Source organism: Miniopterus schreibersii, assembly GCF_964146895.1.
Source record: "Miniopterus schreibersii genome assembly, chromosome: X".
Taxonomy (NCBI): domain Eukaryota; kingdom Metazoa; phylum Chordata; class Mammalia; order Chiroptera; family Miniopteridae; genus Miniopterus; species Miniopterus schreibersii.
Window position 1 is genome coordinate 8,121,507 of NC_138104.1, and position 25,933 is coordinate 8,147,439.

The 25,933-nt window shown below is 37.7% G+C and overlaps 1 protein-coding gene across 1 annotated transcript in view; it reads left to right on the forward strand.

The window, feature by feature from the left end:
- GPC3 (glypican 3) overlaps positions 1-25,933 on the forward strand; it is a 357,395-nt gene that overhangs the window by 294,287 nt on the left and 37,175 nt on the right. The window contains exon 7 of the mRNA XM_081125313.1: positions 21,731-21,890. Coding sequence (XP_080981439.1) covers positions 21,731-21,890 — 160 coding nt within the window. The remainder of the gene's footprint in view (positions 1-21,730; positions 21,891-25,933) is intronic.

The following is a 25,933-nucleotide window of genomic DNA, read 5'->3' on the forward strand; positions in this document are numbered from 1 at the left end:
CTGATGGCATGATTATGGTAGCCAAGAGCTAGGATCAGGAAGGAGTCAACTAAGACATTGCTGGCTTAAAGATACCTAGATTCTATTGGGTTTTGATTCCAAGGCAGGCATTTTCATCCAAATTCGAGTTTCCTCCCTTGTCACATGGGCTAGCATATTTTCTCCCTTTTTGCAAATATAGTTTAACCACTTTATTAAGATAATTTACATTTCATGAAATTCAGCCATTATAAATGTATGTACAACCCAAAGAGTTTTAGTAAATTTATACAGTTGTGCAGCCATCACCTCAATTCAATTTGGAACATTTCAATCACTCCGCGCCTGTTTGCAGTCGCTTCCCATTCTCATTCCCAGCTCCAGACAACCGCTAAACTACTTTCTGTCTCTATAGATATTCCTTTTATAAATATTTCAAATAAATGGAATTATATAAGATACTATGTTTTGCATCTGCCTTTTTTTACTTAGCATAATGTTATTGAGGTTCATTTATGTTAAAGCATGTTATCAATACTTTGTTCCTTTTTATTGCCAAGTAGTATTTCAAAGTCTGCGTATACCACATTTTGTTTATCCATTCCCCGTTTGATGGACATTTGGATGGTTTCCAGATATGGACTACTGTGAATAATGCCACTATGAGCATTCACATGCAAGTGTTTATGTGAACATATATTTTAATATATGGGTGGGCCATATGATAAATGTATGCTTAATGTTTTGAGAAACTGCTAAACTGTGTGCCAAAGTGATTGTACCATTTTACATTCCCACCAGTAGTGTATGTGGGTTCTAATTTATCCACATCCTGTTCAGCAGTTGGTATTTTCATTCCTTGAGTATAGATTTTCTAGTGGATGTGTAGTGGTAGCTCATTGTGATTTTTAAAATATGTTTTTATTAATTTTGGAGAGAGAGGAACATCGATAGGCTGCCTCCTGCACGCCCCGCCCCGTCTAGGAATCCAGTCCGCAGCTGCCAGTGACCTCTTAGTTCATGAGTCTATGTGCAACCGCTGAGCCGCAGCAGTGGGGCTCATTGTGGTTTTAATTTGCATTTCCCTAGTTAGTCATGATGTTAAGCATCTTTTAATATGTTTATTCTTCACTTGTATATCTTCTGTGATGAAGTGTCTACTCAAATCTTTTTGCCTGGATATTTTATAGTTTAAATAAGGGCAGAGAAATTGGAAGACAGTGCCTATGCTACGAGATTTTTGTACTCCCCCCTTCTACGTGTTAGTTAGCCTTTGTTTCTTTTTGTAGTTGTTTTGGGGCTTTTTATTTGTTTGGGCTTTTTTTAGAAGTAAGGACTGAAATGGCCCATAGTAATTCATTGAACTAAACAGAATTTCTGAGGACACTGATAGTCTTCTAAGTGTAGTAGACAAGGGTTTCTCTGCTGCAGAGCAGAGTTAGTTACTTTAAACTGCTTTGGGTGAGAAGGCTCAAAGTGCTTTCATATGTATTCTTTCACTGATTCCTCATAGTTGCTCTATGAGGTACTGGACTACTTTCTTATCTGTTTTTTTACAGGTGAGACTCTGATTAGGGAAGTGACTTATGCAAGTGTAATCAGTTGGTAAATTGTTAGAACTGAGCTTTGACACGAGGTCTGGCTCCCAGTCTTCTTTGTACTATAGCAGGCAGCCACACTTTAAGGTCCACTTTGGTTTCATGTATCAGAACTCCAGCAAAGCCCAGACCAGCACCTTCAGGATATCACATGTGGGAATAGCTGCTAGACAAACTTTCAGGAAGTGTTTCCTCCATTACCTGATTGAATGGCTTTACCCATTTTCCCTTGGACCAGATGTCTGGGTTTCTGTATTATGGACAACATGATTGTAATCTGGAAACAATGAGGACTCAGAACATCTGTTGAGAGAAGGAAATCTAATAGATGAGATGGTATATTCTGATTAGAGATTATTTTAGAAACAAATCGGTTTATATAAAACTAACCAAACAATGTTTAATTAGCAAAATGTTAAGTTGCAGTGTGAAAATATTGTAAAAAAATTAGAGAAATGAGAATACTAATGTATTTATGACTGGAGAAGTTATTTTTAAATTTATTATATTTAAAGCAAACAGACAAAACAGAAACAGACTCATAGATATAGAGAACAGACTGATAGTTGCCAGAGGGGAGGGAGTTGGAGGGCTGGGTAAAAAAGGTGAAGGAATTGAGAAGTAGAGATTGGTAGCTACAAAATAGTCATGGGGATGTAAAGTACAGCATAGGACATATAGTTAATAATATTGTAATAAATTTTTTATATTCAGTGGCCCCTAAGGTTTTAAGAAAGTTTTATTTGTAAGGGTAGTAAGTAACAGCTCTGTGTCATTCAAGGGCACATTTTTAAACATTTTGTCCATTTGGACTCATAAATCACTGAAAATGCACCACAACTTCAGTATTTTAATATCCAAATGAAGACTCACATACTCTCTCAAATATTCAGATAAAGCATGCACACACACAAACACATCCTTTTTTAGACAATAGATCTTGGTTGGGGTTGGAAAATATGGTAATTATTACTGGGGCACAAACATAAATATAAAACACAGTGCCTTCTCTGAAAGAGTTTACAGTTATGTAACATTCAATATTAAAACATAGAGAATCATTAGAAAATAATATAAGGCAGGATGTAAGAAACTGCTAAATTGAGCACAAGAACAATAAAAGCCGTGGGAAGGAAGAGATCACTGGTAGCTGAGTGCTGTGGCCAAAGCAACTAGCATAGTACTGGACACTGTCCATCTATCTATCAGCATCATTTACATTAAACTTTTAAATTGCATAATGCAGGTTTACTGTAGAAATTTAGAAATTACAGATAAGCAGAAATAAATTAATCCACTCCTAATCCTACTGCCCAGAGATGACCAGTTTGGGTACATACTTCCTGTATATTGTGTCACTTTTAAAACAGTAAATGTTAATTGTTCTTAAAATAAACTAACAAAAACTTCTCTATCTTAAAAAAGCAGTCACTGTTACTCATTCTCCATGGTAGTATATCCCAAAGTAAGTTCCACAAAACTTTTATTGGTGTGATTTTTTAAAAAAAATTTTCCAGTAAGCATATGAAAAGATGCTCACCATCACTAGTCATTAGGAAAATGCAAATCAAGACCACAATGTGCCCGGCCGGGCGTGGCTCAGCGGTTGAGCGTCGACCTAGGATCCAGGCGATCAGGGTTCGATTCCCGGTCAGGGCACAGGCCCGGGTTGTGGGCTCGATCCCCAATCAGGGGCGTGCAGGAGGCAGCCAATCATTGACTCTCTCATCATTGATGTTTCTCTCTCTCTCTCTCTCTCCCTCTCCTTTCCTTTCTCTGAAATCAATAAAGATATATTAAAAAAACAAAAAAGACCACAATGTGATACCACCTCACACCTGTTTGGATGGCTACTATAAAATAAATGAGGGAGGGAGGGAGGGAGGGAGGGAGGGAGGGAGGAAGGAAGGAAGGAAGGAAGGAAGGAAGGAAGGAAGGAAGGAAGGAAGGAAGGAAGGAAGGAAGGAGACAGGGAGAGAGAGAGAGAGAAAGAAGAAAAGAAAAGAAAAGAAAAGAAAAGAAAAGAAAAGAAAAGAAAAGAAAAGAAGAAAGAAAACCAGTGTTGGCAAGAATGTGGAATATTTGGAACCTTCATGCGCTGTTGGTGAGGATGTACAATAGTGTAACCACTATGGAAAACAGTATGGTGGGTCCTCAGAAACTTAATAGAATTACCATATGTTTCAGCAATTCCATTTCTGGGTATGTATCCAAAAGAATTGAAAGCAGAATCTCAAAGAGATATTTGTACACCCTTGTTCATAGCAGCATTATTAACAATAGCCAAAAGATGGAAGCAACGCAAGTATCTATCAATAGATGAATAGGTAAACAAAATATGGTATATACATGCAATGGAATATTATTCAACTTAGAAGGAAGTCGTCATTTGCTACAATATGGATGAACCTTGAAGATATTATGCTAAATGAAATAAGCCAGTCACAAAAGGATAAATACTGTGCGATTTCACTTACATGAGGTACCTAGAGTAGTCAAATTCATAGAGACAGAAGGTAGAATGGTGGTTGCCAGGGGCTGTGGGGAAGAGGGGAATGGGAAGTTGTGGTTTAATGGGTACAGAGTTTCAGTTTTGCAAGATGAAAATGTTTGGACAACAATATAAAATATACAATGCTATTGAACTATCCATCTAAATATAGTTAAGATGGTAAATTTTATGTTATGTATATTTTACCACAATTTTAAATTTTTTCAGAAGTGTTCCATATTCTCAAATAAGGACACAGTAGATTAAAAAATTAGTTTAGTGTGTTTACAGCAGGACTTATTAGAATCTTTAATGTGCTACCATGCATTTTGACTCTCTAAGAAGAGTTGTAGTGTAATATGTTTTCTCAACTTATCTGACCATGGGTATCTTTTTCCAATGTCTTATGGAACTAGGAAAGTATATTAAAGAATACACCTTAGGAAATATTACTGTAAAGTGTTCGTAATTTAACATCTTACTTCTCAATAGACAGACATTTCATTTCAAGAAGACACCTGGGGTGTTCAGTGTTTATCCCAAAGGAATGTGTCTAGCGATAGAATGTCAAGCCCTGCAAGTGTCTAAGAAGAAAAATATTTGGGGGCACAGAGCCACCCAGCACATCTCAGATCATTGCTTGTTGACAGCCAGCTATTCTGCCTGCTTACAAGGTCAGCCTGCATTTTGGTAACTGAGAGAGGACTCAGTTTAGAACTATTCTCGCGGGGGGGGGGGGGGGGGGGATCAATCTTCAGTATCTGATTATAAAGTTTCATAATTTCATTCTGGGACCTATAGCAGTATTTCCAAGCAGGAACTTTAATGTGGTGCTAAAAACTTTGGATGGGCGGAATTCAGGTCAAGGAAACGATAATTCTCTCGTTTGAATATCTTCATGTGTAGTTCAAAATGAGAGGTTGCTAGTAGGTTTAAATGTACTGTAGTTGAATTAAAAGAGGATGTCATGGTTAAAAGCCAAGAATTTCCTCTAGGAGCAGGTGAAAAAACAGCTGTCATTCCCAATTGTTTTTCTAAGTGTTTAAAATGACTTTTCCAGACCTAAAGCCTGTAAACATTTTATTAACATTTGATTAGCAATTATTTCTTACTGTGTTGAAGCTGAAATTAGGATCAGGTTCCCTTACATTGCCACACACACCCATACAAGATCCCCAAACCCCAAATAACTCAAGTCTCTTTCACAAAGAATCATTCCAAAATAATTTCTGTTTTTCCTCTCCTTAGCAATCTCAGAAATTCATAGACTGTGAGAGCTGTAAAAGACTTAAAGCTCTTGCAGTCCAACTCCCTTCCTCGTATATATTGGGGAACTAAGGCCTAGAGAGGGGAAGAGATTTCCCCCCAAGACCAAAAGAGTGGCAGCACTGGGAACACCTGACTGCTTCTCTAGTTCCCTTTCTGATACATATTGTGCTACCCCATCAGATGACATGTGGGGGCCCAATATAGCTATGACTCCAGGTCAAATTTGTTTATAATTTATTAGACAAGCAAACAACAGGAGTTTTATTTGAATGCCAGAATGCAGTTTCTCTTGGGTAATACAATTTGTAGGCTGAGCATGAAACCTAAAACCTGAAATAAATCAGTGTTCACAGCATGTAAGAATGTACAGCCAACTATAAAGTGACATTTTGTTTTATATGTAAACATATAGCAATTAGGTCAATATATATCCACTGGAATTACTCAGTGGCTTGATTTGTGTGGATACCCAAAGGGAATTTTTTCAAATTCTGAAGGGAATTGTTACTGTGAATTATCTGGCTTTATAGAAGCTCTGTATGATATACCCTATTTGTAAGTGATACACAAACTATGTAGTTAAATTAAAACCAGGAAATAGTTTAATCGATAGGAAACTTTGGTTAGAATATAACAGAGATAAATGTATGTTGCTTTTTTAAAAAGAGGAGTTTTGGTAATGTTCACTTGCTAATTAACATATTGATGTATATGCATTTAAGGCCATGTGCCATTAACCAGTTTAAAAGCCATCAACAATCAACCAATTAGGATGACAGTTCTGAATTCAACCAGTGATTTATTTCATGGTTCTCTCCAGGGATTCTTAGTACATTAGAATACTTAGAACTGGGACATGCTGTTTTGATAGTTGCTTGGAAGAAGCCATCAACCAAATTAAAAAGTCCATTGGTTTATGAATGCAAATGTTGAGATAGGTACAGTATAGATATTTTAGGATAGCCAAACTTTATATAACATCATCCAAGTGGAAAGGTTATAAACAACAAAAATATCGGTGGATTAAAGATTGTTAAAATGCATAAACCGTCAACACTAAAAGTCAAAGGGTTTAAGCAGTATTTCCCCTCTTTCCTGCACTCCAGACTCCTGGTGTAATCAACTGATGTCAAAAAAAAAAAAAAAAAAATGAGGAAGTGCAATGGTGCAAACAGGAAGCCTAGTAGGCACCTGTTTCATAAAGAGATTTAATAGCTTGGTAAATGCAGTACTTGGAGTAAACATTTTACTTCTATAGCCATTGCTCACAGGGCGCTACATTTACTCAGATCCCAGGAAGGCAGTCTCCATTTTGCCTTAGAGATATTGCCCACAAAATTATTTGTTTTCCTTATATATTTGGAACATGTTTGAAATTTTCTTTTTTTCTGATTTGTAAAAATAAGCTCCAGAATATTATACATATTGTCCTAAGATACCTGGGGATTAGAACAAATAAACCTTTGAATCACCTACCCAGGTTCAGAAGTAGGCCTGTGTTGAATTTGTACTTATCAGACAGAAGCCAGCACCATTAGTTTAAAGGAAAGGGTGTAGCTATGCTCCAAAAGCATTAGATGATAATATTTCTCTTGTAAGATGAAGCTGGAAATATTATAGAAATGTCAGAAATATAACAACCTCGTATGCCAAGTTTCTCACTTGGTATTCAGAGGGTCATTCACATAGCCTCTATTGCTATTAATAGTAGAAGTGAATTTAATTTCCTCAAGAAACCACAACCTTCCAATATATTATTCATGATTTAGGAATCATTTTGATTTTCTACCTCAAGAATTTAGCCAAATGAGACTATTTACTGAAATATTTTTTCCAGTGCTTCTCCATGTGCTAAAACTCTATAGTTCCTTGTTACATCAGAACTAGTTATGTTGTTTCTCCTTAATGGCCCTTCTTCTTGCTATGACTCACTTTCCATGGTCTAAATGAGTACTGAAAACAAATCTGTGGAAGATTCTTGTGGAGGATTAAGACCACTGAGACAGTGTAATAAGATAATTGATGTGCTGGCATAATAATTTTCAGACAAATTTAAATAGAAAAATAAAATAAAGATTCTTCTTTAAAATTATTCCAAGAAAATATCTTTTCACAATGGAATACCATGTCATATATTTAAAAAGTAGAATTTTTCAATGACTTCTTTAATTCCAAACAATAGGAAAATCAGCTCTAAATTTGAGGTTGGAAATTCTTTCCAATTGATTGGTTCCCTTTTTACTCTTTTTATTGAGATAAAATTACATACCATAAAAATCACCCTATGAAAATATATAGTTGAATGGTTATTAGTATATTGACCAAGTTGTGCAACCATCATCACTATCTAAAGGCAGAGATCTAATTATATGCTGCCTATAAGAGCTACCCATTAGCAGTCAATCCCCATTCCCCCACCCCCACCCCCAGCCTCTGACAACCACTAATCTCTCTGTTTCTATGGATTTGCCTATTCTGAATATCTTATAGGACTTACATCTGACATTTTGTTATTTTCTATATGTTGTATGTCTCTTTTTCCCCCTCTGTTTCTCCATTACTGCCCTTTTTACATTAAAGCATTATTTTCTAGTTTATCATTTAATTCCCTGGTAATTTATTTTATGATATTTTTAAAGTTATTTTCTTAGTGGTTGCCCTGTGGATTACAATTGACATCTTAATTTATAACAATCTAGTTTGGATCAATACCAACTTATTTTCAGAAACATATAAAACATTTCTTCTATAGCTTTGTTCCCTCTCCCCACTTTTGTGCTGTTACTGTCATACAGTTTACATCTTTATGCATTATAAGCTCATCCACACATATTTCTATTTGTTGCTTTATGCAATTGTCCTTTAAAACCATTCAAAGAAAATATTTACTAAGCAAAAATATAATAATAATAATTACCTATATAATTACCTTTACTGGTGTATTTTATTTCTCCCTATGGCTTTGAGTTACTGTCCAGTGTCCTTGCATTTCTTCATAAAGGACTCCCTTCAGTATTTCTCATAGAGCATGTCTAATAGTGACAAACTTCCTCAGCTTTTGTTTAACTGGGAATATGTTAACTTCACTTTCATTTTTTGAAGGACAGATTTGCCAAATATAGAACTCTTGGTTGACAGGTTGTTGTTTTTTTCCTTTTAGTGTTTTGAATATGTTATACCACTGCCTTCTGGGCTTCAAGGTTTCTGATGTGAATTCAGATGTTAATCTTATTGCATATCATTTATATATGATGAGTTGCTTCTCTCATTGCTTTCATGATTCTCTAATTGTCTTTGGCTTTCAACACAGAGATGTTAGAAATAATAGGTTTCATAATTATTTAACATAGAGCTAGAAAGTGAAATTTCAGAAAACAATGCTATGAATGGGTATGCTTCTCTAAAAACAAAGTAATGCTTCTTAGTATACAGGTTTTGCCTGTATAAAGATGGTATTGTCTCAGTGATAAAAGTGAAGGAACTATTTTCCCAGTTGAGTTGATGGAAAAATAAAGCTGGTATACCTAGAATAAGAAAAAGAAGTCAAGCTGGGATGGGGTGGAGCAAGGACATGTTTTGGAAAGGACGTTAACAGTAATAGCAGCCTCCTACAAACCCCTGTGGCTCTTGGGGTTTTATATTACTTATTAAGACAGTTATATATTTGCTTTCCATTAATTGAGGCATCTGCATAAGCGTGAGTACCTAAGTGTGTGAATTTGTGGGGCTCTCCGTTCCTGATACTGTGGGTAGGACATTGATAACAGAAGGTCTCTGCACTGTCATCTCACAGATGGTGATGCTGAAATTTAGTTCAAACTTGTAGAATCACTGCATACAACTTCACCAATGATTACACTGTGTATGTTCCTGACTCTTTCTGGAAACATGAAAATACAAGATGTCAACCATCTGAAATGTCAGGGTAGTACTTAAATACAGTTGCTAATTGAAGATGCATAAATTATAACCAGCCCATCAAATTTAATCTTCACTCCATCTAATCAGGAGTGAATGAGATGAGGGCTTTGGAAGGTTTTATTCCACTACTTTTCCACACCATCTAGAAAGGAAGTCCTTGTAGGCTATATATTTATTGAGGGCAGGCTCCATGTTCTATTGCTACCAGTTACCCTTGCCAACCGGGAAGTTGGCTGCCACATGCTCCCAAGGGCCATGTTGTCTTCTTCCTAACCTGTGATTTGACCAGGTTTGGCTAAGGATCCAAAGAACCTCATTGTCCTCCTCTTAGACCTAAAAGCATTTTGTAACTCTCAGGTCCCTTTGACTCTCTCTTAACTGCCCTCAACTGGTTCTCTTGTGATATCCTCAAGGGTAGACAGAAAGCTAGCTCATGTCATCCACTCCCGATTAGGTAGTTGAAAAGCTCTACTAACTATTGTCTGTGTGGGCTTGGTGTGCTCATCTGTAAAATTAATGGATTGGATCATATAGTCTCTCATGTCCTTTCTAACTCACCATTCCAAATCTACAACCTAATTCCTTTAGTAATATGTTGAATATGATACTGAGCACTTCTGGGTGCTCAATACATTTAATGTCTCCATTTCTCTATTGGACACCATCTTCTTGGAAATAAACTCTCTGCTTCCCAATCATCTTCTTCCCTGATGCATCTAGTTAGGACATGCAAGTTGATTTCTTCAAAGATGAAAATTACCATAAGTTATATCCAGAAGTATGTTGAACAAACAGAATGTTCAGAATGTGTGCATATTACCTGGTATATCAAAAAGGGTTAAATGTTATGAGGGAGGGAAACATATTTATCTAACAAAAATGTTAATTGAATATCTATCTAAACAGAATCTCAGAGGGTGGTGGAGAAGCCCATGTTAGAACCGGTGAAGACATTCTTACCTAGTGAGCTCAGTGAAGAGAAACAAAGAAAGGTAGAGCTATAAATATGTGTTGGCTGCAGCCTGTTAATAAGCTGTCGTTTTCCCCCTCCCACACTTATATTCTCCTATTCCTGCCACTCAATCATCACCAAATAGTTTTGTGAGATAGGGAGGTGACAGCCAAGCACTTCAGTTCCAGGAGCAAACAAAATGGGCATACCCCATCCACCAAAGAGAGCCAAGAGAGAAAATAATTCACCATAATCTCTACCAACATAAAACTCACCAAAATAGCATGGGATCAAGCTCTGCCCAACACTGACTACAAATTAACTGGACTTAGCTACATGGTGCTCTTCCAAGACTTTGTGGTTAAATTCTAATAAGCTTCTCAGGAAAAATAAAGGACCTGTCTGAAGAATGGATTCTTAGGCAGTGCCAATAGGAGAAATGCTTGATGAAGTTTGGAATTTAAGAGTAAGAAGCATTGATGATAGAGACCCACATGGGAATGGAAATGATTATATCTTGTACTAGGCTCCAACTTTATGCTTATTTCAGAGAAGTAAAATTAATCTAAGATATGCTACCAAATGGCAAGTGTGTAGATATAATAAATTAGTATTTTAATTAAGAGATGAAAGGTGACTGTGAAGGATAGTTTAGCCAAATGCTAAGTAGGAATTATTTTATAAGTATATACAATCAACCTAGCAGAAAATTCTGAAACTAGAATTTCTGAAACTAGAATTGACTAAGCTAAAGTTGTAAAAATGGTCACCAATAGCAATAACTAGATGCAAAATCGCTGTGAGTTTTGTTAAAAGACTGTTTGCCTAAATATGGAATTCCAACAAGGTAGTGAATATATTCAAAGTGCTAATGGCCTTCTTGAGTTGAACTACAGTGTTTCAGTGGTTTTTCTTCAGTGTCCTCAATGGTTACCAAAAGGCAGGAATTGAATTCCTTTGCTATTGCAGAATACCAGTAGTTCCATTTCACATTCCTTCATCCGCTGTTTGACCACTCCATTCAAACCACTCGAGGTACTGAAAGGAAAACTATACCACAATAAGGAAGTACTTAAAAATTTGGTAGCTGCAGCATGTAATTAGGGTGGTCAGTGCTCCTCATAAAATTCTAACACTCTAGTTGTCTTCTGTGACCAAAGTGCTACAAAACCTATACACGGTGGATTCAGAAAGAGCAAATTGTTCTAACATCTTTAATGCTGTATTTAGCAAACAAAGCAGTGTTTTTAGGACACATCCCAATTTTTCATATTTAAAAGAGTTACCCCGCTCAGCAGTTGAGCATCGACCTATGGTACAGGAGATCCCAGTTCGATTCCTAGTCAGGGCACATTCAGGGTTGCGGGCTCGATCCCCAGCAAGGGGCGTGCAGGAGGCAGCCAATCAATGACTCTCTCTCATCATTGATGTTTCTATCTCCCCCTCCCTTTCCCTTCTTCTCTCTCTGAAATATTTATTTATTTATTTATTTATTTATTTATTTATTTATTTATGTATTTATTTTTAAAGAGTTACCCAAACATTTCTTAAGTTAATCTTCACTCAAGGAGTAAGGCTAAAAAGTATACAAGAACACCATCCTTTTGCTTCTTCTATTTCAACCTTTTAAAGTGTGTGATTAGATATGAATATTATAATTTTACTCATATTTCCTGTTTCCTGTAGGAGACCATTTTCCCCTTAGGATTCCATAGCCTAAAACTTGGAACAGGAAAGGTTTGAAGCTCTCTTACCTCCAAGGAAATAACAACTAGAAACTTAGAATCTAGGTTTTCATCAAGTCCCAGCTATTTTATTTGTACCAGATGCACCAGGTTATTTCTTTTACTTCAGAATAATACAATGTAGCCTTAATTATCTGAAATACATTTTAAAATTCATGTTTTTCAAATAGTATACCAGAGAAGGAGAACTGTTTTCACTGAAAGCCTATTTATAAATCCTGATCTAGACCTAGTTTTCAAAGGAAGAAAGCTTTTACTGGGAAAGTAGAGGCATCTCATTAATCCTTGGTGGGCCAGAAGAGTTATGGAAGAATAGTACACCATCGTCCTCCAGTCATTGAGGTTGACTCTTCAAGCCCTGTGCTTGATGACATGGCTGCTGTGGTTCATACACAGAGGTTATTTTTAGAGGCAAGAACTCTCATTTCCCAAAAGTACAACCACAAGATGTCTACTTGGAGTGAATCAGATTTATACACTAGGACAATAGTAAATGCTCAGATCATGTCTGTGTAACCTCAATTCCATGAGGAAATATGTAATATCTAGGTATACTTTTAACCTGAGACCATTGCCCTTTGTCAGTGGCCCTCATCAAAGTGAGGTGATTCCCTTTGGAAACAGCAGTGTTGTGGGGTTTCACAGATATCTTTGAAATAAGTTTTTCTTCCAGAAAAAGTTATATTTTATCCCTGTGGCTTTTCACAATGGTTAAAACTGACACGGACAAAAAGTCACTAATCTTCAACTGTGATAGTAGCCAGGGTCAAATGCCTTCAGAGGGAAATTGGCCTTGGTGTCCCGAAAGGGTACTTGTTGTGTTTGCATTTTGCTGCCACACCTGACAAGGTAGAAGGACTTGGCCAGCTTCTTGAGGCTAGGACAGCCTTGACTCCAGCCTTATAATTGGAACTATACTTTAAGGGACTTATGGCCCCTTAAATTGAGATTTAGTCTAGTAAGGCTGGAGACCCTGAAGAAGGACATTACAGAGCCCATAATTAACACACTCAGGCCAACTAATCTTACCGAGTACTCATTGGGATTGGAAGAGGTTCATTAGGGGGCCTCAGGAACCTCATTCAGCCACTCAGTATGTGGGTTGGACACATCCTTTTGGGTTAGTTGGTTCATTTGCATAAAAAGTTCAATTTTCTGCCTTCCTCTTCAACTTGACCCCACTTTATCAGGGGAGAAGGTTTCTCAACTGGAGAGGATTCTGGGATCTGCCTCTCAGGGTATCCTTAATAAAGTGCATGCTGGCAGTCAATCACTCAGTCTATCCGAACATCTGTCTAGCTGTCTAGCCTAAGTGTATCCAGGGCTCCCAGGCGGGAATCTGCTAATACCATACCAGAGCAACAGCAATGACAGATCAGACCAGGGTTGAAGAGACTGAGTTTGAGAGAAATCCAAAGTCAGTGAATAAAAAGCTTATTTATTTTGTTAGCCCATTGCTTCGCTCATTCTTTCAGTTACTAAGCATTTACTGAGCACTTATTATGTGTCAGACATTGAGCTAATCCCAGGGCCATGCCCTTTCCAAGTTAATGCTGGAGTATATAAGCCCTCCTCCCCAGCCCCATTCCAAATCCTAACAACTTCACAGTAGTTACCATTAAACAGTTTTCAGGCTAAAAATGGGGATGTTACCTCACTTCTCTCGGCTCCAGTTTTCTTATTTATAAAATGAGGCTAATAATACTTTCCCCACTGCCTCATGGGTGTCTTGGGTGCCTCAAGGAGAGAAGAGAGATGGAAGTGCTTTTAATTATAAAAATAATGAAATGTTGATAGTAATGACACAATAACTAATATCTATTAAGGGCCTACAGCATTCTGCAGAATGAGTCCTACCTGGGCCAGAATTTAATGTTAATGCTCCCAGAAGGTTAGAACTCAGCCCTGGCCAGTGCAGCTCAGTTGGTTGGTACCATCCCATGCCCTGAGAGGTCGCTGGTTCTATTCCCAGTCAGGGCTCATGCCTGGGTTGCTGGCACGATCCCCAGTAGGGGGTGTGGAGGAGGCAGGTGATGGATGTTTCTCACATTGATGTTTCTATCTCTCTCCCTCTCCCTGGTCTCTCTCTAAAATCAATAAAAACATATTTTTAAATGAGAATTCATTCCCTTCAGAGATTCAGATTTTATACATATATAGTTTTTACTATATAATATTAACAGATCATTGTGTGAACACTTACTGCCACATACCAAGTTCAGTGCTTTGCATGGATTGCCTAATTTAATCCCCACGGTCATGCAGTGTGGGAAATAGGTGTAGGTATTATTATAACCACTTTAATAGATAAGAAGCATAAGGCTCAGAGAGGTTAAAGCATAACTTATAGTAACAGGGCTAATAAGTGATAGAGTCTAGATTTAAACATAAGTTTTTTGACCCCAGAGTATGAACTTTTAACCATTATGCCATGCCTCCCCTTAGAAAAGAATAAAACTCTATACAGGTATAAGCTATTGGTAATGTTATTAATGTTATTAGCAATTGTTTACTTTAAGGCAGTGGGTAGCTTCCTAAAACTGCATAGAACCATTTCTACCACTAGGACGGAGCCCCACCGAGATAGTTTTAATTCCATCCTAAGTTTGCTTCTTTCATATCCCGGTTTGTTTTGCTATCCCAACATTCATTTGATTGGGAGGACTTATTTTCACAAGTTTCAGTGCTACATTAACAAGCATAAAGTAAAAACCGGGAACCTGGAAGTGGTAGAGAAAGTATATGCTGTGGATAAACGGTGGACATGGAAGCTATGCCCTGACAAGAGAGCACCTGGGTGTGGGTGGTCTTCTTGCTGATACCACATGGATGCACAGCCTGTAGCCGGTCCTTTTGCTCTTTCCTAAACATCTCTGTTTATACCTAACACACAGGTACTCATCTTACTGGGGGCATCCAGAAGGGTTTCTCAGACTCTTCTTTCTGGTGCCTCAGTGTTTGGCCATGAACTGTTATTTGTTTTGCTTTACAAGGCATTTGTAATAAGCTCTTCATGTCTACTACTATGCTCCCCCCCCTCCCCTTCTTCCTCTTCAAGAGCATCATCATCCTCAGTAGCAGACTTAACATGTTCGAGAACTTATTACCTTGCCATAAGCACTTTACACACATTTTTCTATTTATTTGTTCATGTATTCATTTAATGAATATTGTTGAACATTGACTTTGTGCCACACACTGGTAATCGAAATAGACTATTCCTTCTGTTAGTCTAACGGGGGTGCAACATGGAGTATATAATTACAAACCGTGGGAAGTTCTATGAAAGAATGATACGTGGGACTATGAAATGTGAATGGTGATATTTACTTCTTCAACAACCCTGTGAAGTTAATGAATAGCATTATTCTCCATTTTACAGGTGAGGAAGCTCAAGCTCAGAGAAGTTAAGTGACTTGCCCAAAGTAACAGAGCTAGTACGTAGGCTGAGTAAAGATTTAAATCCGCACTGGTTAGATTCCAAAGCTCACACTCTTAACTGCTATACTTCATTCCCTCTACAATGTGTAAACTGTATATAGAGCCATTAATTCTAGCCCTATATATTTGGGTTCTGGCTTCATCTGAAATGTGTGGAGCTGCCATTGTTTCCAATTAGTTGTGGCAATGGTTTGGTGCATTTGTTCAAAGAAAGTGTGCATGCAATGCAGAGGTCACATGCCCTAGGTCTTGTGGATGTGCACGATGTATAAATAATAATGGCATTCCAGGAAAGCTGGGATTCATTGGAGCCACGACATTTGTTTCCCATTAGCTTATGCTGCTCAAATACAAACAGTAAAGCATGTGTTTACATTGCTGTGGACATGGGAGGCTGGGCCCCCAAAGCATTCCTTGCAGGTTGTATAAAGCTGAGCATCCAGATAGTTCAAAATCAGTTTTGTAAGCCCAGCTTAAAAGCTTTAAAATGTAATTTGGAATCCAGGTATTTTAAAAATGCCTAGAGACAGGTATGTGAGGAGCCAGAAGAGACAAAAGCAGCTAACTCCTCAAAGTACCTACCAAGCCCCATATTTGCAATATCTATTTTGTTACTTATCCTTTATTTTTTAAATGCTAAAGAGCTTAACGTCAAGAAAACTCTTAGCCTTGTAGTAGCAGTAATGGAATTTTTCATTCTATTCTAAACAGTTGTCTGAATCTTTTCAAAACAAATCTATTTGTGATGAGATAGGTTGATTATTTAAGACACAATAGATGGTAAGGTTCTCCCACCCAGTAAATAACAGCGTTTCCATGAAGGTATAGTATAGTTCATGGGTAGCATCTGAAAAATTGAGATTGAACTGGAAATTCTCTCAGGTAAAGGCAGTCAAGATTGCAAAAATATGAAATGAAAAACCCATTAATTGATGTCTTTACTTAAGACAGCATGTTTTTCTTGAAAATCTCTGGACTGGGGAGCAAAAGGCTTTATTTTTAATGAGGTCTTTATCACTTACTCAGTGACTTGATCAAGTCATGTACCCTCTCTGAGCCTCAGTAGCCTCCCTTGATGTGGGAAATGGGGATGGCAGCCTTCGCTGTTACACTAATTGGCGGTGAAGATTCAAGGATTACGTGAGAAAACATATGTTAAGCCCTAGCACAATGTGTGGCTGATAAGGTTCATATCTTTGCAATCAAGATAATTCCAAGAGGCATGTTATTTATACCATATAGACAGATCAAGAGTTGCTGCCCACACTGGTCTAATTTCAGCATATTTGATCCCCCGAAGAACAACCAGTTTGTCCTTTGATCTTTTTTCTCCTGTCAACCAATCACGAAAAGAGCTTTGTCCAAATCACATTGTCCCATGATGCAGAGCTCTTTTGTTATCTTGGTTATTATGGTTTTAAGAACATGAAATTGCTAAATTCTAAAAAGCCTTTTTTCCTCTTACACTGTGGTTCTAATTTTCTTAAGTATTTATTCCAGACTTTTTGTTTCCTTTTATTGTATGACCCCCAAGTACCTGTCCCAAAGCTAACTTCAAATATTTCCCTTTCTAATCAAACAAAGTCAATCACCTGTACACCCAGATATTTTCATTAACTCCACAGACAAAAGGTCATGATGTCCATATCTAAGTGAGAAGGAAATCATCAGGTTAAATTTACTTAAAAAAAAAACTGGTTTGAAGAGCATGTATCAAGGATCCTGATACACATGGGGCTAAGGTGACTTTTGTCCAAAGGTGGTTTCAGAGGGTTTCTGGGAAATGGAGTAACATTGCAGCAGCCTGTCTTATTAGTGTGGTCTGTGATTTGCTTATGATAAGATGGAGGGGCAGGTCTAGTTAAAAATGAAGATTTTGTGTGCTTCATTAGGTATGTGCTTCAGACCTACTAAATCAGAAGCTCTGTGGGTGGGGCCAGGGAGCTTGAGTTTTTGACAGTCATCTTAGGTGATTCTTACAAAATTGGAGACTCACTCCCATGGTGTATAAAAATGTACATACCCTTTGACCCAGTAATCCTACTAATGAGAAACTAAGGAATAATCCAAAATATAGAAAAAGTTATGTAAATGCTCCTGATATTCCATCTTTATTTATAGAAGCAAAAGAACTAGAAGCAATATAAATATTCAATATTCAGAGAATTGTTAAGTAAATTTCAGTAGATCCATTAATGGTACTGCACTGTTTTTTATCACATTTAAAGTTTTACATTTATCACATTTCTTCATTACAACTGTTCTATGAGGCAGGCATTATTTTCCTCATTTTACAGATGAGGACATTGAAGTTTAGAGAAATTAGCAGCAAAGTTAATAAGTGGGGGAAAAGGTTAATAAGTGGAAAACCTAGAATTCCAAACTCAGTCAGTGTGATTCTAAAGTCCAAGTTCAACTATGTAAAAATGTAGGCAAAAAAAAACCACCCACCTACTTTTGAAAATACAAGTGTTTATTAGAGTTTAGAACTAGGTTTTTTCCCCTTATTTCTCTTTCCTTTCACCGTTTTATATTATATTGATATATATAATTAACATATTAAATTATAAAATAAAAATTCATTGCATATTTAAGCAACTGTGATCGTCTCATGTGACTCAAACAGTGTTGCAAGGAGAGGAGTCAATGTAGAAAAAGCTGGGCTGTGGAAGGGCTTCCCAGTAAGGAGTGCCAAACAATGTGTGGCAGAAATGTCAGGTTTATAGAAGGGTTGTGGGGTTAGGGGAGTGAAATAATCAGACCTGTGTTTTAATAAGATAGTTTACATTGATAATAATTTTTCTGAGCCTTGACTTTTGAAAAGCTAATAGGATAGTGTCCTTTGAAAATGGCAAACAGTTAATCAAAAGCATTAGGCACCTAAAGGTTCCTGATTTTGTGTGCAAGGCCCTCATAACTTTCCTTTTATAAAGTGAGTGTTCAGTCTGGAAGACATTGTAAAGAGAAAGGGAACAAAAAGGTCAATATTGTGAATTGTAATTAGCTGATTTGATTTCTGTTCCAAATTCCAGGCTGTACTAAATCCACAGTCCTTGCTGGCAATTTCTCATCTCTGACAGATTGCCCTTCTTTCAACATTCTGGAGCTTCAGAGTGTTCTTTAAGACTTTTACATTAACAATAGCTTTCTAGTTTTGGATTTGTTCTGTTAATGTGTGAGGGTTAGGCTCATCAGCAGATGTCTGTGTAAAAGACTTTGAAAGTATACTATAATCCTTCTCCAATGCTGAAGCTGTCTCCAAAATGAGAGTAATTTAAGAACTAACGAAGTTATCTCAATGGCAAAGTTTTAAAGTTTTTTTAATTGCACTTAAAAAACGAACACTGAACTACCAGAGAATACTGAGGGCATTGTACACGAGGTTGGAAAATGGCCCCTCAAAGATTAGCTGCAGCTCTTAGCCAGGGTCGTCCAAAAGGATTTAGCTATCTATTCATAGGTTCTTGTATAATTAATCTGCACTTTGGCTTTCTCCTTTTTCATGCGCCTGTGGAAACAGATTTGAAAAATTAAAGATACCATGCCACGTTACTTTGCTTCAGTTCAATAGCACATGTGTTGAGTGCCTACTATGTGCAAGACACTGCTTTAATTACTATGGGGTTCAAAGATTAATAAGACAAAGCCCCAGGGCACCTCAGTCTGGTGGTGGTGCAAAGTCACATGTACAAATAAATAATACTAGGTTGCACACATAAAGGGCTATTTAGAAGGTACAGATAAAGGGAGCAGCGATGGGAGAGGGAAAGGGAGAACTATAATGACCATCTGTGGTAGCTGGGAAGGCCTTGTTAAGGAAGTGACATTTGAACTTGGCTTGAAAGAATGAAGTGTTTTCAATAGGCAGAAATGAAAACAGCTCCTATTAGGTGCTCAATTAATGTTTGCTGAAGGGATTAATGAAAGGCACTTTCTTCAAAAGAAAGAGAGCCTATCAGTTAACAGAAAAACTTTCAGTATTTGTGGCCAATGACAAAATTTGAATTTTCAAAAAAATTAAAAGTTTGGAAAATTTGTATCTCTTACAGTAAGTTTCAAGGCTTCCCAAAACTTAAAGACTTTCCTGATGAGATTGTAGGTGACATTAATGGATGTGATTTTTTTTTTTTAAATGTTTTTATTGATTTTTAGAGAATGAGGAAGGGAGACAGATAGAAACATTGATGAGAGAGAAACATCATTGATCGGCTGTGTCCTGCACACCCCTACTGGGGATTGAGCCTGCAACCCAGTCATGTGCCCTGCCCGGGAATCAAACTGGTGACCTCTTGGTTTCTGGGTTGATGCTCATCCACTAAGCAACACTGGTCGGGCTGAATGTGATTTTTTTATATCATATAATGAAAGGCGTTAACTTTTAGAAGACCTGCATAGCTTAGTGGACCAATATTTTCTGGATGACCCATGTGTGATGATACAAAATGGGTAAAAGACCCATTCAAAGTTCAAAACATACCAGTGAATTTTAATATAACAGAACATGAAAAGTTTATTTATGTGGTTTCATATTCTATATTGCAACTGTTTCCCACTTGAGTTTCTCTGTAGTATCAGTGAAAATTTCCACAATTACCTCATAAAGCTACTAAAATATTTCTCTCTTTTCCCATGACATATTTTGAGAGGCTGGATTTTCTGCAAATGTTTCTACCAAAACAACATATAACAGATTGAATGTAGAAGCAGATATGATAATCCAGCTATCATATTAAGCTGGACAGTAAAGATATTTGCAAAAATGTAAAAGAATGACATCCTTCCTTCTGTTTTATGTCAGGGAAAATATATTTCTTTTTCATTAAAAATGTTATTTATGTTAACACATCATGGTTTTATTATTGTTATGTTTAAATTAGCTATTAAATATTTTTAAATTTCTCAAGATGGTAAATGCCAATAGATATAATTTATATAAACAAAAGTTCTCTGGGATTCCCAAAAATAGTATAAAGGGGTCCTGATACCACCAAAAGGTTTGAGAGCCACTATCCTAGGTCTAGCTTATCCTAGCCTATGTGTCTGTAGTATATAATTAGACTTGTAGGATGAATGGTAGAGGGTGGGGGAGGTTTAGAGAAGGGATATATTAGAGCAGCAGGGTGGAGATGGTGCTGGAGTGGCAGATGGTAGGTGGGTTGGCTTCTCTGACACCATTAGAGGTTGTTGGGCAGGAAAAAACTATTTCGACTTTTCTTAGCTTAAAAAAATAAACCTGCAGAGTCAAATTTCTCTATGGTATGTAGCTTGTTCAGAGTTGATAGTAGATCAGCTAAATCACAAGTAGAGAACATAAAGGTATATTTTGCAGGGACAATAAACACAGACAATGGAAACCAGAGAAACCAAAACATGCCTGAGTATGCACCATTTTTTTTTTCTGGATACCTCTTTCACAATCACAAAAACCTCAGTTTCAGTACATCCAGCATCCTTTGTTGGCTGTTATTTAAAAATAGGAGGTAAAACTGAGATTTAGGAATCAAAAGGGGTTGGGGCAGAAGCTAGAGCAGAAATAGAGGATATTGGAATACAGCCTTGGAGAGTCTGAGAACTGCCCTCAGAGACCACTCATGCTGTGAGCCGGGCTTCTGGGTCAGTGCAAAGACTTCTGGGAAGTGGGAGTCACCATAACGTAAGAAAGGCACTGACAATGTGACCGAAAATCCAGGTACTGAAAAGCAAGACAAGCATGCTCCTAAGTAGGCATATTATCTACCAAAAAAAGCAAAATGAATTTCAAAGCATCTTATTGAAATTATAGAAGAGGGAGATATTTTAAAAGTTTTTCTAGTGATCAAGGCATGGCACATGGCAATTAATTGTAGGTATTCACTTAAAGTGTATATAATATTCACTGCCACCCTCTTCATTTGGTGGGAAGCATTTGTTGTTTTAATTTAGTAATGTAAATATAGTTATAGGGGCTTCCACAGGGACCTTTTCTGGTCTCAGTGTCCTCTCAGCCTATCAATATGCTTTGCCTATGATGTGTTAAGTTTCTCATCAGTTGGCCCTCCTATCATGGAGGCTTTCAGGAACTTAAATACCATGGCATGAAAAGTTTTGATGCAATATACACATGGTGTAAGTGCAGTAGAGGAGTAGAGAATCATATGAAATGCCATAGAAATGTCCAGGAGTATGAAACTCCAAAGCGTATAAGCAGTTTATACCTGTTTAAATTTGAAATTAATTTTTTAGAGCTTCTGTGTATCTCAGTCAGCATTTTTAATGCCTTTTGTTAATATCACACTGTTTTAGACCTACCCAAGAAATATGAAGAGCTGCTATATTTCTCTCTGTTTTCTTTCAGCTCCTGAGAACCATGTCTGTACCCAAAGGTAGAGTCCTAGATAAGAGCCTTGATGAAGAAGGGCTTGCAAGTGGAGACTGCGGCGATGATGAAGATGAGTGCATTGGAGGCTCTGGTGATGGAATGATGAAAGTGAAGAATCAGCTCCGCTTCCTTGCAGGTAACTGATTAGGTGCTGGCTAAAATCTGAGCTAAAATGCTGATACTTCAGAATTAAAAACCAATTGAATCTGCTCTCTGTAACTCCCCTAAAATCCCTGCAACACACAATGCCATCAACTCTTCAAGGAAAGAATATACTCCAGAAAATGAAGTTTTCAGGTAGCCTTTTTAAAATATTTGGACCTACGTAGATTAAAAGGGTAACTTCATGTTTTTCATGGTTTAAAATGAACTGACATAATCAGTTGGCTGTTTCCCGTTGGAAATTTCTTTGGTTCTTTTAATTATAAAACAAATGCAATCTTGGTAGTCTATTGAAAACCAGTGATGTGGTAACTTTCTAAGGAAGAGACATCACCTGACCCTCTCTTCTTAGAGCATCGTATTTGTTTTGTTTACTAGTTTTTCCTAATCCTACCCTAAAACTGGGTATTATCCAGAGATCTCTTCTTAAGCCTCTGTCTTTTCTCTCTTCTCCAGAGAAAACACAGATCTCATTTACTTTGGCTCTTTTAAATTTTTTTATGATTTCTTTTTTTGAATTCTAGCCCCCCCCCCCAAAAAAAAAAGTCTAACATGCGTGTTTTTTCTTTCAAAGAATTCTAGTCAACTAGTTAGGCAGGATTAAACCCTAAGTGCTTTGTAAACTGTAAAACACTACATAGATGGTGGTTAATTTAATTCACAGGAAAAATGATGTCTTACTCCTAGTAGGTTACACTTGCCTAACATGCTCAGTGATCTTACCAACCTGGATTCCTTGGATCCCCTTTGAAATGTTTCTCATGGAGAGAAGACTTCTTGGCAGTTTGCCAGGCTCATAACACTACTTGGAACGATAGGTTATACACTTTGGTCAGCTATTACACAATTTTACTCAAAATCTGGGTAGATGCCATCTGGTCCTGGTGAATCATCAACATCTGTTTAGTCAACCAGACTTGGAACACTGTTCGTTTACCATCATCTCATTTTGAACTTCCAGATTTCTTCCTGCAAAGCTCAGAGTATGTTTTGACTCTCTTTTGTCCCTGAACAGACCTTGTGCACCACAACCAGCAAGTGGTCCTACTGACTGGCTTCTCTGGCTCAGTTCTTTCCTTCTTTTGATGCGTGGGATGAAGTGCAGGACACCTAGTTTCTATACCTGGCTTTGCTTCTAACTCCCATATGCCGTAGGTCAAGCCCCCTTCTCTTTCTAGAAGTAATTTTCTCCATTTGTAAAATAAAGAGAACGCCCAAACAAATTCTGCAGGGCACGCTAGTGGTAGATACCTGTGACCGTGTTCATTTATTTGTCTCTAGTCCCTGGCAAGGTATTTATTGGAGTCTTTTAGGGACATCTTTTGAGTTTTTTTCTAACCTTGCAGATTCCCAGTTTTCTTCTCTTGAGCTATTTCCACTTTCAAAGAGATTTCATTTTCCCTGCTATTACGCCTTTCACTTTTCCAATCTAGCAAGCCCGACTTCTTACCAAGGGCTGCCTACACCTGACCCTCAGCACACTTGTACACCAGGATGCTAATAAGTTCTGAGCAGTTTCCATACTTTCTGGGCTATATTCACTTTTAAAACTCTTCATCTCAAAGCTTCCTGAGTGCTCCTTTTTTTTCATAATTCTTACTTCTAAATTTAACACAGAATTCTTAGGGTCTGCTCCTTCTCTCTGATTATTGAATTTCATTGTTGGTGAGATGACTATGACATGATGTCTTACCACAGTTATAGCTTAACCTGTTCCTTTCTCTTCTCAGTACCAACGCTAATGCATTTCCCTTTTGGTGGATTACTTCATCTCCCTCAGCCTGTTTCACAGGGTTGTGGTGATTAAATAAAATAATCCATGCAAAGCATTTGACACATACCTTGCACCTAATAAGCAATCAAAACATGTTATCTACTATTAAATCTACTGGTTTGTTGCTGCTTCTGTTGCTGCTGCTAACCTTTGGGAGCTCAAAGAGTCTGAAGATTAGAATTGCATTTTTTGTTTGAGACCCATGAAAGGCACTTAAAATTAGGTAACCAACATTCAGCAATACCCCCTGACCCCTTGTTGCTCCAAGTGGGGTTCATGGACCAGCAGCATCTGTATCATCTGGACGTTTGTTAGAAATGAAGAGTCTCAGGTGCCATCGCAGACCCACTAAATCAGAAGGTCCCTAGGTGATCTGTTTGGAGCCCTTACCACCTCCTAATTGAGCACTTGTGGCATTAAGGCTTAATACTTCAAACATCTAAGAACCCACTAAAATACCCCACAGTGAGCTAATTATTCTAGGCAGTATAAAATAAGTCCAAAGCCCAGTTATCCATATGGTAGATTAGGATACTTGGGTTCCAGTCCTAGCACATTTACTAACAGTGAGACCTTGAGGAAGTTATGTAGCTGCTCTGAGCCCTCTGTTCATGTGTAATATAGGGGAATCATCCTTGCCTACCTCAGTGAATTACTGTGAAAACCAAATGTGATAATGAGTGTGAAAGTGCTTTGTAACAGTTAAGCTCTACCAATGTTTATAACAACCAGAAGACTATTTTTATTATTCGAAAATCTCAGGAAACTTTTAGGCTTTCTTGCATCTCTTGTTCAGCACACATTTTATGGAATGATTGAATTTAGTCCATGAGTTATGAGACATTTTTGCACTGAACACCCATTTTAAGACTCCCTTCCAAAGACAGATCATCCATGATGGACTTAGTGCAGCAAGCGGACTGTCTTGTTGCCAAGCTACCATCAGCATTGTTCCTAGTTACTGGCCTTGTGGGAGCTCTTACTGTGAGCTGTTTGGGAGACTGGCTATTCCCAATGCTTTAGCTAGGGCTGATCCCCGAGAAGCTTTGCAAGTTCTAGCCAGGTGTTCCTGGCCAAGACATGATGACTAACCATCTTAAGCATCTGCCCCCTCTCCACCAAGTCTCCACTCTCACCCACGCAGAAACACACACACATGGGAGTATGCATGCACACATGTGCATGTACTCATATAGGTATGCACACCTGCTGTTGGCACCACAATAGAAACATACGCTCACAAATCAACTCACAGCAAAAAAAAACCACTTATTTTAGAGACATCTGCGTTACCACTCCCTCACTCCTTGTCCTCCCTAGACCTGTTCTTGCTCCAGCTTGCACTATTCTTTGGGTACAGCCAGAACATTCTGGTGAGCCTAATGTCTTTATAACTGTGAATCATAAATAAAATAAAAAAGGTAGTCTTGGCTCAAGCCAGGCCAAAGAGAGGACAAAGTGATCATGGATACTCTGAAAGCCTATTTCTTTGGATGAAGAAAGTGAAAACAGACTGTAGAAGATAGAAACATTCCTTGTTGCTTCATTGGAATAAGAGAGGCTTCAGCTGGTTTGTGGTGGACTGAGGAGAGATCATAAAACATATCTTGGGTTTAGGACTTGACCCAACATTAAAACCAAATGGATGTTTCTTGCCCATATTAAACAAATGCTTCTTGTGGAAATGTTTACCCTCAAGAAACTTTCACTCTCTCCATGTCAGTCTGGGAACTGAAAAGATAAACCTTGCCACTTGTTCTTTGGCTGGGAGTGAGGGTAACGTGAAATCCGGGCCTAGGTGGGTCCCTTTTGCTATTTTTCTCTGTTATCTCCAGGTGTTGTGAGGGAAAGCAGCTGTCTTCTCCCTCCCCCAACAATCTACTCTTCCCAGCAATACTAGAGTGAAGCATTAAGACTTCATTGCTGTGGACCCCATGAGTCTCTGCACCAAATATTACCTCTGTACAGTTACTTTAGAATCTGAAGGCAAAAGAACAATGGCTCTGAAAAAGGCAGCAATTAGAAAAAAATTTTGAGCCAATGGTTTTTATTCTTTTTTTTTAATGGAACAAGTGTAACCTTATATTTCTACTCCTAACAAGCCTGTGCACATAGGAAAGGTGAAGGACACTTCAGGGGCTTAACTGTTCTTGTAAATTGTCAAGTGAAACCTTCATAAATGTAGACTGGTAGTCGTATGTATTCATAAATTCATTAATGGGTTGGTTTGATTAAAAGGGTAA